This window comes from Dendrobium catenatum, unplaced genomic scaffold (genome assembly GCF_001605985.2).
Source record: "Dendrobium catenatum unplaced genomic scaffold, ASM160598v2 fragScaff_scaffold_716, whole genome shotgun sequence".
Lineage (NCBI taxonomy): Eukaryota > Viridiplantae > Streptophyta > Magnoliopsida > Asparagales > Orchidaceae > Dendrobium > Dendrobium catenatum.
In genome coordinates, this window is record NW_021319178.1 from 5,173,322 (window position 1) to 5,190,437 (window position 17,116).

Here is a 17,116-nt window from a genome sequence, read left to right on the forward strand (position 1 = left end):
GAATAGAAACTAAAATGCAGAAAATAATTCATGAATGACACTTAAATCAGAGCCGTCGATTTACGACGCCTCCTGTGATAGATGCGCTAGATTTTCGTGCCGATGTCCGCATCAATCTCACCCTGTCATTGTCATCCATGCTGCATGAGCTAATGTATACATTTGTAAATCTTTAAAATTCTCTAAATAGCCCAAATGCGAAGCATTTGTGGCAACGAGGAAAATCTGTAAGTGCTTTTCTTAGAGTGGAGAGAAGAACCCTGAGCACTCCTTTTTCAGTACAACAGGGAAAATTCAAATATAAGCATCAGTGCGCATCTTTCTAGATGCATTCGGGAAATAATATAAATTTAGAAGAGGACATGATACCTATGTGCACTTTTTTTAAACGTGGTAGAATAGAAGAACCCCCCAATCGCAGTGTTTCACGACACCAAGCATACACACCTTTTTAAGCATAGTGGGAAGACTTAGTACTCTAAAAAAACCCTATGTGGGAGAGATGCCATAAGGTTATTGAATTTTATAGCAACAGTGGACCCAAATAAGACAATATTATAACATAAATTGAAAAGTAAATGTAGTTAAGCTAAATCTGGAATCACAAAAATAATTAAATGCTAATGAAAAAATAAAGAATAATATTGAGCTTACAAACTTGGCAAAAGACCTCCCTCTCGCTACTAAGAACGCTCTTGAACCTTAAAAAAAGTACATGGCGAGCTAAACTTAAAATGAAAATGAACTCAAATGAGCTCCTATTTGTAGATAGAAAGAGGAACCTCTTGTGAGGCCCACCTGAACGAAACTCAAGTCACAAAAAAGTGAGGAATTCCAACACATGACACTTGAAATTGAATTGGCGAAACACACAAGCAGACAACATGCGAGCAAACTAATACACTTAAAATGCTAAATCATGAGCACACTCCAATATTAGCACATTCACGTGAATAATTACCACATCAGACCTTCACACATCTGAAACAGTTGCAATCACATGAAAGGTTTCCAGACAAGACAACCATCAAACCTATTGCACATCTTGGGTGCATGAGTAATTTAAATGAAGCAAGTATTAATTCTAATAGCAAAAAAGGGAGCTCATACACATCCCGTGAATAATCCGTACATCCTAAGAGCGCCTTCCAAAATTTACCTCGGAACTTAGTTCGTTAAAACTCCCTCGCCGAATAAAGAAAAGCGAGTGGAGGCCGGGGCCGAATTTTCGGAGCCCACAAATGCACAATTGTGATGAAAATTTTTCGAGAAAAAAGTGGAGCACAATTGTGTCACGAGTCACACAACTATTTTGACAAAGTAAGCACGAAATGTCGAATCAATAGAAGCAAGTTTGTTCAAATGTTTATGAATTTGTATGTTGCAAATGTACCGATGAGCCTACAAATGCATTGTGCAAGTGCACCGAATATCACGCAAATATGCAAGTGCATCGCTTAGGTGGATCAAAAAACGTGCAAGCACATCATGCAAGTATAGGGAGAAATATACAAGTGCATTGTGCATTCGTGAATCATGCAAATAGGCCTTCACCATAACACCACAGCAAAAAACAACAGTGTTCTTGGTAATGATAAAGGGTTATCTGTTGCAGATTCATAGTTCCTAGGAGTGCCTTTCAGTGTTGCCAGACAATAGAAAAATCATAAATAGGCCTTCACCATAAAACAGAAACACAAAACACTTGATTGAGTTGCTGCTAACTAATGTAATATAACAAACGAAACGGTTTGTTTGACAACATCATATACACAAACATACAAAAACTGAGTAATAGCTAGAACCAAAAAATTATAACAAACACACTAACGTTTCATTTTTTATAGCTTTTGGCCACTGCTTTTTGTTGCTTTTAAGAAAGTTTTATACTAGAAAGTAGTAAAAAATTTTCCCAAACAAAGCCTAAGATGCTCATAGCTTTCAAAGTTTGAGAGAATGAGAATGAAACTATAAAACTTGTTACAAAAAGCTAGAAGCTCAGATAAGGATGAAATAAACCATTATAAGTCTAAATATTGTGGAAACTCTGTGAAACAAAGCCGAGACAAGAAAAATAAAAGACAGAGTACACAGACAGAAATTAATATTGCATATCTCAGGTAAGGTACATAGGCTCCTATATATAGAGCATAAAGAGGTAGGCGGTACATAGATAGCAATAGGACTTTTAATTACTAGGAGGTTTGTCTTGTTGCTCTAATATGCCCCTGCAAACTGATGATCCGGATTGGACTGTCAGTTTGAGTCGGAGTTTGTGAAATCTAGGTGTGGATAGGGGTTTGGTAAGAATGTCCGCTACTTGATCAATGGTACTGATCGGAAGTAACTTGATTGAGTTATGTTGGATGTGATCTCGGACGAATCAGTGATCTATCTCAATATGCTTCGTACGAGCATGGAACACCGGATTATTTGCGAGAGCTATAGCAGACGTGTTGTCACAGTGTAGGTTGGTTGGTTGGTGTTGGTTGATGCCGAAATCTGCAAGGATCCGACGAAGTCATAGAATGTCCGCGGTGAGAGCTGCAAGGGCACTATACTCAGATTCGGTGGATGATCGCGCGACCGTGGTTTGCTTTTTGACCGTCAAGGATATTAGATTGTCTCCAAGAAATGAGCAGTATCCAGAAGTGGATTTTCTCGAGATGGGATCACCCACCCAATCAGCATCTAAAAAGAAAGTGAGACATAGATTAGATTTCGTAACTGGTATTCCGAAGTCAATCGTACCTTGGAGGTAGCGGAGAAGCCGTTTGAGCATATAGATGTGTCGAGGCATTGGATGATGCATGTGTTGGGATAGAAAGTTGACGCTATATGCGATATCTGGTCGAGTTAGCGTCAAGTATTATAATGAACCTGTGAGCTTTCTGTAAGTGTGCGGATCTGAGATGACGGGTTCTAGAAGAAAATCTGGCGGGAGCTTAGTACATGTGGGATTGGACAAAGAATTGCAGTTGGTGAGCTGAGCCAAAGCCAAAATAGATTTAGTGTATTGCGGTTGAGATAAAAAATATGAGTTATCAATATGATCTATTTTAATGCCAAGGAATGAGCGTACTTCCCCAAGTTGTTTCATGGCGAACTTAGTACCGAGCTGTTGAAGGACCTTACAGATTGCTTCGGGATTGTTGCCAGTAATGAGTATATCGTCTACATAGATTAATAGGAAAATTTATCTTTATGACGGAGAATCATGTGATGGATCAGATGTATTGTGGTTGAAGCCAATGAATTCCAGATATGTGGTGAAGGTATTGTACCATTGCCTGGGCGCCTGTTTAAGCCCATAAATTGCTTTGTGAAGGAGGCAGACATAATTTGGATGTGTGGCATCCTCAAATCCTTTCGATTGTCACATATTCACAGTTTCGGTGAGAGTTCCATGGAGGAAGGCGTTTTCAATATCAAGTTGTTGAACCGACTAGTTGTTATGGAGAGCTATAGTCAATAGTATACGGATCATAGGTAATTTGGCTACCGGATTAAACATTTCTGTGTAGTCCAAACCGTACTCTTGGTTGTTTCCTTGAGCAACTAGGTGGGCCTTATATTTGGCAATCGAGCCATTTGCGTGGAATTTGGTGCGATATGTCCATTTGCAACCTAATATAGATTTGTCAACCGGTTGAGGGACCAAGCTCCAAGTGCCCTGTTGCTGTAAAGCAAAAAATTCGGAGCCCATAGCATTACGCCATTCAGAGTGTTTGTTTGCTTCTTGATAGGAAGTGGGATCAGTCCGAGAAAGAGAGTTATACTGTTGAAGAAGCAGATTTAGACGAATCCTAGGTTTTAGAGAGATGGTTTTGTGTCTGGTCTGCATGGGGTGAATGGGCCGTTGAGTTGGGAACGTATGAGGATGGAATAAGGGATGCTGCGGTATGCTGGAGGAGATAAGGAGCATCCGTGGAGATGGAACTATTTTGCATAGGAGGCTGCGTATGAGGGGTGAGATGGGAGTTAGTTAATGTGTTGGAGGGCTGAAGGGTGGAAATAGGAGTTAGAAACAGAGAGGAGTTGTCATAATGTTGTTGTTGTGCAGCCGATTTGATTTGAGCAAAAGGAAACGTAGTCTCATCAAAGTTAACATGCCTAGATATAATAAGTTTGTTGGTGTGGAGATCCAAGCATTTGTACCCTTTGTGCATTGCATTTGAGAATATCCCAGGAAGACGCACGTAGAAGCCTTGGGTTGAAATTTGTTCCGAAATTGAGGTGGAATATGAGGGAAGCAAGCGCAGCTGAAGGTTCTAAGATAAGCATAGTCCGGTTTCATTTTAAACAGAAGTTCGAATGGAGATAGGTTGCTAGAGTTGGGAGACGACATCCAATTTATAAGATAGGTGGAAGTTAGAATGGCATCTGGCCAGAAAGTGTAGGGGATGTTAGCAGTATTGAGGAGAGTTCGAGTAGTTTCTATGAGGTGCCGATGTTTTCTTTCGGCGACCTTATTTTGTTCAGGCGTATAGGGACAAGATTTTTGGTGGGTAATGCCATGCTGAGTGAGAAATTGAGTGAAAGAATTGCTAGAATACTCGCCGCCACCGTCAGTGCGAATGTATTTGATCGTGTGCGAAGTTAATTTTTCAATGTTAGTTTTAAAGTTTGTAAAAATGGTGAAAACTTCGGATTTGAAACGCATAGGAAAGAGCCAGGTGAATCTCGAGTAGTCGACAACGAATATAACGTAGTATAGGTTTCCTGTGTTTGAAGCAACAGGAGCAAGACCCCACACGTCAGAATGAATTAGAGCAAGAGCAGAATTTTGTCTATTAGAAGATAATTCAAATCCAAGTTTATGGCTCTTGGAGTTATTACAGGCCTGACAAGAGAACTTATGATTGTCTATATGCAGATGAGAATTACAAGATGCTATAGTAGTAAGGGTTCTTGAATTAGGAAGGCCCAATCTGTGGTGCCACGGGATCAGCTTCTTGGTTGAAGTATGGAGCGTGCAGTTGGTGTTGGAAGTGGCAGAGGGCTGGATCGGGTAGAGCCCGTCACGACATGGTCCCCGAGCAGATCCTTAAAAAGAAAACTATGTGGATCAAATGTGATTGAAATATTATTGTCCTTGGTTAGTTTTGAGATGGAAAGTAAATTATATTTAAGAACAGGAGAATGTAAGATTTGAGACAGGGTTAGCTTACGAGAGGGAGTCGGTAGCAATCCCCTGCCAAAATTTTCAATGCTAACCGAGCTCCCGTCGCCAATGATGATACCGTCAGTGCCGTTGTATGGCGTTGAGATGGAGAGATTGTCCAGCGACTTTGTCATGTGTGACGATGCGCCGGAGTCGAGGTACCAGTCAGTGTATTGTTCTGAAGAGTCCGCTACGAAGGCTTTGGTGAGGAGCTGATATGGCATGGGAGTTTTGGGATGGGAGTTTTGGGATCAAGAAATGATTCGAATCCATTTGCCCGACAGATCTTGAAGATTTGCAAGCGCCAGAGCTGGTAGTTGTCGGGAGAGAGAGGATTTTGAACGATATGTTTGAGGTTAGAAAGAACAAACTTGAGGGACGAGGAGATCGCCGACGAAGTAGCAGTCGTCGTCTCCATTTGTTCGCTAAGCTGAGAGAGAGACGAGGAAGCCATCGATACCCAAGATCAGAGAGACGTATTTGATACCATGTGGAAACTCTATGAAACAGAGCCGAGACAAAAAAAAACAAAAGACAGAGTACATAGACAAAAAATAATATTGCATATCTCAGGTAAGGTACATAGGCTCCTATATATAGAGCATAAAGAGGTAGGCGGTACATAGATAGCTATAGTATTTTTAATTAATAGGAAGTTTGTCTTATTGCTATAATAAATATAACACCATAAAACCAAATCAAATTGAATCAGCACTCCATTTAAAAATTATGCACATTTCTAAACTTCAATAAGTTGCACAGTTCTAATCTCCATCAATAAGTTAGAAGAATAATAAATATTGCTTGTTTGCAATTAACTAAATGGAAATAAGAAATATCCAAGGAATTAAAAAATGTTTTAAATTATTATATCTTGGAAATGTTAGGAATAGGAATGGGGTTAGGATAGTAATGGATAGAGAGTGAAAAGATAGAATTTTTTACATGACCGAATTATTAGTAGGCTGAATGTTATTAAGATAATTATCAACGAGGACATCACCTGCGTAGTTAGTGCATACTTTCCTCAATTTGGATAAAATTTTAAAAAGCTAATATTGAAAAGAGATGAATGAACTACTGTAGTTTATACTTGAGGAAGAAAGGAAAATCATTAGAGGTGATTTAAAGGGGCATATAATTCATAGTAAGATGGGCTAGGAGAGGAATTATTATGGATATAAAAAATAAAAATAAAAATGTAAATTATCGAGAATTATAAATTTTAATAACATAGAAGAAATAAGGAGGAGCAGATCTACTACAACATTGATAGAACTTGTTCAAAATAATCTGTAAATAATAATTTCATAGTCATGGGCAGCGCTCAATTGGAATGAAAGAATAGCGAGGGTTCACAAAGTTGACCTCAAATAGTAGGGACAATGCTGATGACAACGAAGATGATGATATAATCTAATATAGGTGTTGCAAAGTTCATGATGATTTTCACATTAAAGGACATCTTAAAACTAGAATTATAAACAAGATATTTTCATTCATGGTGACATTTTTTTTAATTAAATAGTAGGTTTTCATCAAAGTGAAGCATTTAGCCGAATCATACTCTCTTCAACGGGTCACCGCTAGCAATCTTACTCTCGATAACAAGCAGCCCACCAAAGATAATAGAATTTCCCATCGCCGCCAATTCTTATCCTACATCCTACTAAATATTCCGAAAAATAAACAAGGCCATATTCACATTGACCACATGTTCATTTTCTTAGCCACGCATTGCAACAAATTACAACATATAGCAAATGTTGTACGAAGCATTGCCAAGGACATACCTGAAATTTCACTAAAAGACAAACCAATCCGGCAGATTTGAAGTGCATCTTAGAAGAGATTTGTACAATGAAAATGACAAGATACCGGAAGTATAAGCTCAAGCACAGATATTGCTGCGATAATTCTACTTTAATTTCCATAAATGCAATAAAACCTTCTCAAATACACTTTCTACTCGAAATAAAGCCAGCAAGGAATAAGAACAACCCATGAAAGTTGCAAACCTGCAACCCGCTTCCAATCATACGATTGACAGCATTGTTCCCGCCTCCTCCAACGCCCACCACTTTGATTTTCGCAGACTCGACGGGGTCTAAGGAGAAGGAGCACCGCACTGTAGAATGACCTCGACGATGACAACTCTTCCAGTGGCTACATGGAAAAGAGATCCATGGGTAGAAGAGCTTTGGAGAGGAGGAAGAAGTGGAAGAGATAAGGTGGAAGGCATTAGCAGGGTGGAGGGAGGAAGCCATGGCCGCTGGAGCTTCAAGGAGCGACGATTTCGAGCCGGAGGCTTTGTTTTTAGGTTTTTGTAGGGGTTTAGGGATTTTTTTTTAATTATTTCTCATTTGTGAATAAGTTAAAATTTGCCGCTTCTTAAGAAATGGTGATAAAATAAACAAAATTATATATATATATATATTTGGTTCATTTTAGAAGTATCAATACTTGATGCGACCCAAAATCTGACTCGAACCCAACTCAATAAATTTCAGATTTTGATTGACCTGAAATCAACTTGGAATTGACTTGGGTTGCATCTGCACGTACACGACCCCCAGCTCGCTCACACTCAAGCTTCGGTGCTCTCACCTGTGCTTGTGCTGCCCCCATGCCTGCCCTTGCTATCGAGGTTCGCTCTCGAGTCCCGCCTGCCTGCGGACATGCTACCAAGCGGGTTAGGTCTAGTCAACCCGTTAACCCGCACTGATCGGTTTTAGATCTAGCTTTATGACCTATTTACTAAATCGGATCAAAACCGGATTCGAGTTAGCTGAATCATACTAGGGTCAATTCTGAGTTCGACCGGAACCTGGTCTGAATACCCATTTTGATTAAGATTTAAATTAAATTACTATTTATATGAAAGTATTCAAAATAGTTTATTAAAAAGTATAATAAATATGCACATACATATATAAATTGGCACTAATTTTCTTTCCATAGAGCAGCTAAGAATTGGATGAGCTCTGCATCTGCAACAAAACCTGTAAGGCAACAATATATAAAATGTAAGTCGGCTTAACCATTAAAACACTTACTAAAACTTCATTAACACATTAAACACCCACAGATACATACACTTTATTCTTAAATATTGAGCTCTCACAGCTACTTATAACAGTCATATATAACTATAAGACAATACAGATTACAGCCACATCAATCACTGTTATTGCATGTAATTAGTTAATAAGAGAAAATCCAGAAGGAATCAGTTGGAGAAATCCACTTAATATCCCACCAAGTAAACCACTTGCAGGCGACAGAAGCTGCAGAGGTGATTGAAGGAATCCAATGGAAGGCAGTGAGGAGTCGCAGGTGGAGAGAGGTGTGTTCACTATAAGCTTACAGTCATTCAGAAGAGTTGAAAAGAGAGAAGATAAGAGATTAAGTGAGAAGTCAAAAACTCCATTGGTGTTTGTAGTTGTTGTAGAGATCACACTGCTCCCGCATTGGAGCGCCATTAGAGCATCTGCATGGGAGGATAATAGCACTTAGTTTTGTTTGATTTGATGAACACCTCTAATACTTCAGAAAAAGTCATTATCTCAGTACAATAAATTTAATACAGCACAACATCAAGCTTTTGTCCCCATACGTGGAGAGATTATTCTGTGCCGACATCGGACGGGAAAACTGTCTGCAGGTACCGCTTGGTACCGAGTTGTACCAGCGCTCGGTACCGAGTGCGGTACACTTTTGGGGTGACGTGGCGCATTTTCTCCATTGTGTCATGTTAAAAGTCAAATTCTTGTCTAAATATAATATAGAAAGTTCATTTCTAATATTTTCTAACCAAATTTTTTTAGGTCTACCTCTACCTTTCTTAACATAAGTTAATTCTAATACCTCAACATTTCTGACCAGTCGTCGGAAGGCCTCCGTTTTATGTGACCAACCCATCTAAGGCGACTCTCTCTAATCTTATCTTCGGCTGGAGCTACTCCAATCTTTTCACATATATGCTCATTTAGTATCATATCTCTAAACGTAAAGCCACTCAGTAGAATAAATTTACTCAATACAAATAATTCTCAATAATTATTTCAGGCAAACTGAAACTTACTTGGAAACACAGGTGTGATGGCAGTGGGAATGCTGACACTGCAGTGAACTGTGCCATTAATGTGCACCTGCCCAAGCCCAAGAAGCTGAGCTGTTGCTGTTTGTGAGGCCATAACAGAAATGAGAATGGCAGCAAGGAGAAGATACTTATTAGAGGCCATTAGTACTATTCTTTGCTCTTGCTACTAAGTCTTTGGCTTCTTGCCTTTCTGTGAAACATTTATGTGAATTTATAGGCTCTTGAAAGATAGAAAGTATTGTGTGCGGAATCCGAACGTGTTCGAAGATGAATTCGGGCATGCCACGTTACCGGGGCATAGTGCATCCGATGAAGTGGCGCATCCGGATTCGTCTCCGAATGCATTCGGATTCCGCACACAATAATTCCTCTTTGAAAGGACTCCTACTCTCATTTCCAGCCTCATATAGTCCTCTCGATGGATTCCACTTGAGGATTTGAAGGATAAAAAGGATCTCTCATGGAGGAGAGAATATTGATTTGCTAGCAAGTTGGCGTTGGAGAGCCTCCTCGCTAGCTAGTTAGATCAAGCTTTAGTGCTCATGTCATTGTAACTGGGCTGGTCCCAATTGGCATAATTGTGTAGAAAATTTTGGGATTTGGATATTTTGCATATATGTAATAAGAATAATTAGTTTTTTTACTAATTGAGCATAATATATATAAGAGTAAATTGATTTATAAGTGAAAATAGGAATTATGAAATTTTACTGAAATTTAATTAGTATATATTGCTATGTGCAGAAAATTTTTTGAAGATGCATACAAAATGTATGCTTTTTTCCTAATGATATTCTTCTTTTTGATAAGATCATAAAGGGTGTTGAAGGTAAACTTTAATTATGGATGTCAACCTTAGAGTCTAATAGTTTTTGTTTGAGTAGATCTAGAACTGAATACATGGAGTGTAATTTTAGTAGTAGTAGATCTATTCAGGGGATTGTGACTTCGGACGATCAAGTTATTAATAAGAGTATTTATTTTAGATATTTTTAGGTTTATTGTTCAAAATGATGGTGAAATAGATGATAATATAATTAGTAGAATTCAAGTTGGATAGTTGAAGTGGAGGAATGTATAGGGCATATTGTGTGATAGAAAATACCCCTCAAATTTAAGGAAAAATTCTATAAGATGGTGGTGAAACCTGCAATATTTTATGGAGTAGAGAAATGAAAATCATATAATTCAAATAAAGTTCAATCAAACATTGTTCAAATCTTGTTCAAATTTGACTCAACCAAAGTTCAAATTCGAACAAATTCAAATCAAATTTGTTTGTGACGGACTTCAATAAACACTTTGCTTATACAAAAAGAAGTAAATTTAATTTCCTCAATTTTGAATATTAAGGGACATTAAATCAAAATTCCTCTCATTTTCTTGCCATAAAATTGTCATCTACTTAAATTTGTGGACTAATTATTTTGTGTGGACACCGGACAGAGAGAACCATCCGAATTTATTGTGCTTTACTACTATTTTGTTGCGCTTTTGCAAAAGGGCAGAGAATATTTAATATTTACTAAATAATTGAATATTTGTTGCACTTTTGCAAAAGGGTAGCACAAGTGCAATAAAAATGCATTTATAATTGAATATTTGCCGCCCTTTTACAAAAGCGTATCAAATCTGAACAGTTCTCTCCGTCCGGAATCCGTACAGAATAATTTCTCAAATTTGAGACTCCAGCAAAGAAATCCTAATCGCTAGTAGAGCTCCTAGCTAGAACAACTTGTAGCTCCAATGCATGTTGTCATTTGGCAGCTTCTTCCGCATGCACTATTGGGCTGGTCCCTATGTACATAGTTGCTTATCTAATGATTTCTAAATGATTCATATAGGCTTTTATCCCAATAAAATTTTATTTTTCTTCTAAAAAAATCACATTTTTTTACTTCAATTATATATATAAGCAATATAAAATAAAATTTGATTGACTAATTCAATCATTTAAAATTTCATTATAATTAAAATTTTATCATAATAGTTTTTTATTTTTTTTTAAATTATTTAAAGATGAGTATAATATTTCTATTAAGCCATCTCTCTCTCTCTCCTTTCATTAGTTTATAGTCTTGAAGAGCCATCAATCACAAGAGAAACACAATGAAAATTTGAATTTAAGCATCCTATAATGCTAGAAATTAGAGAAATATATTTATTGTTTTACTTCTTCGGAAAAATGCTTAAAAGTTCTATCGGAGTCAAAATTCCTTCGCTTTAAATTGCCGACTACTTTTGAAGCATTTAAGGACCAAAATTAAATCGAATACAATTCAAAGAAGATCTTTCGAGGTTAAGACCATATGCAATAAAAAAATTTTGATTTAGGCTTCGTTTGAGACAACTTTCTTATTTCTTTCTAAAGCAACTTTTTAGTAAAAAAAAAAAATCTTGAATTAGAAATTCTTGTACTAAAAACTGTCTTAAAAAACAGTAAAAAATATATCCCAAACAAACCTTTACACTCAAACATTATTTGAAGCTTAGTCAAATAGCAATCAACCTTATTTGAACAAATATATATATATATATATATATCAATATTCAAACATGGCTTGGTTCACATAAAGTTTGAACAAAAAATTATTCATACAATATTCATATAGTTTGAATTTATTGCATAACATAATGCAATCTCAACAGTTATAAAACAATAAATTATAAGACAAACACAATAAATGATAAAATTGCAATAACAAGAATTACATTAAATAAAAGGAATTACATCTCATGGCTAATGCCCTTCTGGCTTTAGGGTTTAGAGAGCAAATATATAATAGTGCCGAAGACAAAAACTTTACAAAATTTATAACATCAATAACTTTCAATGACAATGGTTCATTAGCCAAAGACCTAAATCTTCTTTTTGGAATTTTGCTTCATAATAATTATTCGTGAATAAGAATGCTGCTAGAGTGTCTCTATGAATTTAAAAATATTTTAATCCGAATAAAACTTTTATGAATATTTCTTTAAAAAATAAAATAACGGACATATTTCTCTAATTTTAAACATCAAGGGGCATAGAACATTGAATTTCCCGAAGACAAATACACAATTATTTTTTTATAATGATTGCTAGAGAGAGTTACAGGGGTAATTAAGCATAAAGAATCATCCTATAATTAGTAAAAAAATTTAATTATTCAACAACAAAAATTGAGGAAAAAAAAAACTAAGAATGAGTTGACTGTAAAAACTAATATTTAGAATTAATTAATTAATTTTCAATCAATATATTTTACAATATTTAATAATAAATTTTAGGATATCATCATATTTGAACTTCTTTGGGGCTGATCTATGATGCATTTATTTTTTATTAAAAAATGCAAGCAATTGATTCATGCCATCTTACACCATATGCACATACTCTTCAAGCCTCACATCTCTAGCTATATTATTGCTATTGCTTGCATTGCAATAATATCAAATTGATCTTGGATTATTTATGAGGGCCATTTTAATCACATACTATCTAATAATCCGATTTATTTCATTGACTTATCAAATTTGATAAAAAAATAATCCATTGACTTCTCGAATGTAATCCAAAATAATTCAAAATATATATTTTTTAGATCATAATTAAAAAGTCAAAAGATCAAAATAGATAAATATGATCGAAATGAATTCATACAAATAGTCTGAGGATCATTTGACCTTTTCCCTGATCTTAAATAGTACAATTAGTGCCTAAGCACATCTCTCCCTCTTGGATTTTGATCCTATGGAGTCAAAATAATCGCAGGGTTATTGTCCGCCAAAACAGATTCTCTGAATCATGATTAATTATTCTGTGCGGTTGCCGAATGCCGTTCAGAGGCCTACGAAAATGCACCACATCACCCTTGCGCTCAGTACAGTTGATGTGACACATTCTGGTTGGTCTCTGTACAGCGTTCTACTTCCGGCCTCCGTACAAAATAATTTCTCTTGAATCATTCATAAACATGAAGCTAAATTATAATGAAAATTCATATTTTAACTTCAAATCAAGAGGAAAAAAGACAGATTTATACTACTAAAGACAGTTCATTGACATCTATAAGTTTCCTTGCAAAACAACTATAGGCTCACCCCCAAAATTTTCCTAACAGTATAACCATAGTAATTTCTAAGCCTCTGAAAATAAGGAAAAGTTCATTAAAAAAAGGAAAAAAAGTTCCATCTTTCATATAACTAACCTTCAAACTGCTTCCCTTCAAAGGTTTGCCCAAATCTCCAGTTGGAAGGAGCAATATTGTAAGAAGTCACTCTTCTTCCACTACTTCCAGTAACCTCAAAAGACAGTGGTTGGCCATTTAAATCTGCATTACAGTGCCAGTTTTGTCCCCAATTCCTTCCCATTGGTATCCAACCAGTGCTCTTTCCCTTCACTTTCACCTCGGCAACCTCCCCGTCGAAGCCGACATTGGTGATGAGAACCTGGTAGAAGTATGAGCTCCCTCTCACTGTAAACCTCATCTTCCCACTTCTCTCGCACCTCACTCTGCAACAATTACAATTATTGCAAGATTTGTTAGAACACTATTGATGAGAGATTAAGCATGGAAGAAATTAGTTTTATGGAATGTGATACTCACCTTCTGTAAATTTCAGGGAGATTGTCAAATGAAGGTTGTGCATGAGTTTTTTCTTGTGTTTTTATTTGAACTTCCTTTTGTTTGTACAAATTGTAGGGAATTATATGGAACAATTGAGAGCATACACATCAATAATTTTATACAACTTCTAATTGTTGACTATATTCAATTTTCATCACTGCATATTTTACTATGATAATGATCATGGAGCTTTCAAACCTCAATAGCTTAAATATCATCTATTGATGTCAAAATACAATGAAATATCCAAAATGCTCTTGATAAAATAAATCACAAATATTGAATGCCATTAGGATTTAGGTTTCGCCCCTACACTCTCGAGAGGGAGAAATTATTCTTTACGAACACCAGATCGTTCGGAGGCGAATCAGAATGCGCCACATCACCTGCTACATAGCCGCGGTACATAACAAAAAAGTGATGTGACGCATTCTGATTCGCCTCTGGACGGCTTCAAAATAATTTTAACTCGAGAGGGGGACTCCTTGCCCCCTTCCCACCCCCACAATGATCTTATCATGAACATCCATTTGCTATTGAATATATGTAGGGCATTTCTTCACAAGATATTAATAGAACTTCACAATTTATCATTGATATCACATTGTATCAATAAAAAACATTTTGAAACCAATTATACTAACTCAATATAAAAAAAAAAAATTATTGTCACATTCCACATAATTTCTAATCATTTCAAACTTTTACTCCAAGACAAAAAAATCAATACGAAGTTACATACAATTTTTCCCACAACAACTTCACAATCATTTCGTAAAAAGTTATAGCCATCCCAAACAGGCCCCAAGCATCAATGTCAGTTTGTTTTATCTGTTTTTTAGTCAATATTGATTAAAACAACTCCTCTGATTCATTCAAATATTTAAAAATCAAATTGGTATCCAATATACAAAATCAATCATCCTCTTGTTAAAACTTACCTTCTGTACTGAACAGGGACAATGTCAGCGGCCGCGCGAGCAATAGAAGCAAACGCCGGAAGAGAAAGGTCGAAATGCCGGCGAGGAAAATTACACCATCCACCATCGTCGGAAGAGAGGCCGTAATTAGGCGCGCAGAAGTCGACGGCGGTGACGACAACAGAAGGGCTTCCACGGAGACAATAGAGTATGTGATCGACGCATCGGAGCTCAAAGCAGGATCCACAAACGCCTCCCCGCCGGAATAGCTCGCCGCTCACCGCCGCCGTCTTCCTCCCCAACTCCCACATCCATTCCGGCCGCTCCTCTGCTTCCAAGCTGTAGCCGCACGCTCCTCCTCCCGCCTGGGAGCCCCCTCTGGTGTATGTTGCGGTGGCTAAGATCCATTGATTCTCATTCAGACTTCTTCCTGTTGTTAAGGAGAAATAGAAGGAGAAGAGAAGAATGGCTGCGATGTTAGTCGCCATGGCGGTCGAAGAGAGGGAGGGAGAGAGGGAGGGAAAAATGGTTTGGTTATATATGGTGTTGGGATTGGTGTGAGTGGAGGAGTAGGGCGGAGAAAGGGGGCAAAGTGGGATTTTTGCTCGGTCTTCAGGCTTTCTGATTTTTTTTTTTGAACGTTCTCATAGACTCTGCGTGGTCGCGTTTAAGGCTTATGGGTGGTGGGCCGTGGGGGTGGAACAACTTTTATTACGTCCGTGTACAGTTACATTTGGCCGGCACTAAGATCGTAGGTACAAAACGAGAAATACCGAACAATATCAATAATAACGAGAAATATTATTACATGAAGATAAAATACAGAGTAATACCGAGCAATACCGAGTAATCCTAAAAAATACTAAGTTTTTTCTAGAAAAAACTCGGTATTGGTCGGTATTGCTCGGTATTGATCTTCATAGAGTGGTATTCCTCATTATTACCAAACAATACCTAGCAATACCGACCAAATACCGAGCAACGAGAAATATCATTACATGAAGATAAAATACAGAGTAATACCGAGCAATACCGAGTAATCCTAAAAAATACTAAGTTTTTTCTAGAAAAAACTCGGTATTGGTCGGTATTGCTCGGTATTGATCTTCATAGAGCGGTATTCCTCATTATTACCAAACATCACCTAGCAATACCGACCAAATACCGAGCAAAAATTGAGTAACAATCCTTTGACCGAACGTAGAGCTACGTCCGATCAGAGGACGTAATAAAAGTTCGTGGTGGTGAGGAGAGGAATTAATTAAATAATTAAATGCACCTATATAAGTATATAACTATATTCATGTTCAATCCATGTGGGAGATTAAATGCAAATGATTTTTTTTTGGGGTTAAATGACCAAATTATCCTTTTATTTTCACATGTAGGAAAAATATAGAGTTAAAATTGATAATTAAGTAAAAATTATATTTATATTTATACTTTTCTATTTTAGTTTGGTGTTGAAGGGTAGAATAATAATTTTATATGAATGTGTTTTTTTTTTTTTAATAAATGCTAAAATATTTCAATCTTCGATTAAGCTGAAGTAAGAAGAAGAAGAAAAGATAAAATATAAAAAACTTTGTTTAAGAGGTGATTGACATAATAAATTGTGACCAATATAATTGAGATATAATTTTTTTTATAATAGTTTAGGAAATTTAATATATTTTGGTATGTAAGTTATGTTAGATGATTTGATAGCAATTGCCCCCTTTAAAAAAAATTATTAGATGATTTTTTAGGTAATTTATCCCTCTCTACTTATTTTTTAGTCTTTATTACTAAAGTTTTTTTTTCAATTATTATTCAAAATGTATAATATTAAATATAAGTGTTGCGTCCTGGAGTATTTGCAACGGTAGAGAAATATAAAATTTAACGTCATAGCGTTATACGAAGATCCAACACACAATCAGATAAAAAGTGAGGGTCTATAATTCTTAAAAGACCAAAATTTTTAAGTGAAAAACCATGAAATTTTATAGCTATCATGAATGATTTTTAGAATTTAACATAAATTTTTACCAGGATTTTTTGCCACAAAGCAAGAGTTTTCTTATAAGCCTAATTTTTTTTGGGCCCCTTGTGACTACTCCACCTGCTCCCTATATTAATATATTATCTTCTTATAAACCATGAAGAATTTGTTAAGGCATGAGAATATAAAAAGAGATAAATTGCATAATGAGTCAAAAATAAGTAAAATTATATAAATATATAAGTTAAAATACTTCTCTCTTCATTTTTTAATTGCCCATTAACTATATGAGATTTAAGCTACATTTGGATAACTTTTTTATTATTTTCTAAA

General features: G+C 36.2%; 3 protein-coding genes across 3 annotated transcripts in view; all 3 read right to left on the reverse strand.

Moving 5' to 3' along the window:
- LOC110099502 (cell division protein FtsZ homolog 1, chloroplastic) overlaps window positions 1-7,512 on the reverse strand; it is a 13,074-nt gene extending 5,562 nt beyond the window's left edge. The window contains exon 1 of the mRNA XM_020826682.2: window positions 7,183-7,512. Within this exon, the coding sequence (XP_020682341.1) occupies window positions 7,183-7,431 (249 nt within the window). The 5' untranslated portion in view covers window positions 7,432-7,512. The remainder of the gene's footprint in view (window positions 1-7,182) is intronic.
- A 670-nt stretch (window positions 7,513-8,182) lies between these two features.
- On the reverse strand, window positions 8,183-9,444 carry LOC110099503 (phylloplanin). The gene is made up of 2 exons (XM_020826683.2): window positions 9,249-9,444; window positions 8,183-8,654 (listed from the first exon to the last, which is right to left on the reverse strand). The coding sequence occupies exons 1-2, from the start codon at window positions 9,406-9,408 to the stop codon at window positions 8,365-8,367; spliced, it is 450 nt and encodes a 149-aa protein (XP_020682342.1). The 5' UTR covers window positions 9,409-9,444; the 3' UTR covers window positions 8,183-8,364.
- Window positions 9,445-13,281: 3,837 nt separating this feature from the next.
- LOC110099500 (expansin-A16) lies at window positions 13,282-15,670 on the reverse strand. Its single transcript, XM_020826679.2, has 2 exons — window positions 14,821-15,670; window positions 13,282-13,764 (listed from the first exon to the last, which is right to left on the reverse strand). The coding sequence occupies exons 1-2, from the start codon at window positions 15,285-15,287 to the stop codon at window positions 13,455-13,457; spliced, it is 777 nt and encodes a 258-aa protein (XP_020682338.1). The 5' UTR covers window positions 15,288-15,670; the 3' UTR covers window positions 13,282-13,454.
- Between the last annotated feature and the right edge of the window lie 1,446 nt (window positions 15,671-17,116).

Excerpts from the sequence above, each read along its gene's own strand:
- LOC110099503 (XM_020826683.2), bottom strand. The coding sequence starts at position 9,408 with ATGGCCTCTAATAAGTATCTTCTCCTTGCTGCCATTCTCATTTCTGTT. Across the intron at positions 8,655-9,248 it reads CATCACACCTGTGTTTCCAA|ATGCTCTAATGGCGCTCCAA; the intron begins GTAAGTTTCAGT and ends CCTCCCATGCAG.
- LOC110099500 (XM_020826679.2), bottom strand. The coding sequence starts at position 15,287 with ATGGCGACTAACATCGCAGCCATTCTTCTCTTCTCCTTCTATTTCTCC. Across the intron at positions 13,765-14,820 it reads GTCCCTGTTCAGTACAGAAG|AGTGAGGTGCGAGAGAAGTG; the intron begins GTAAGTTTTAAC and ends TAATTGTTGCAG.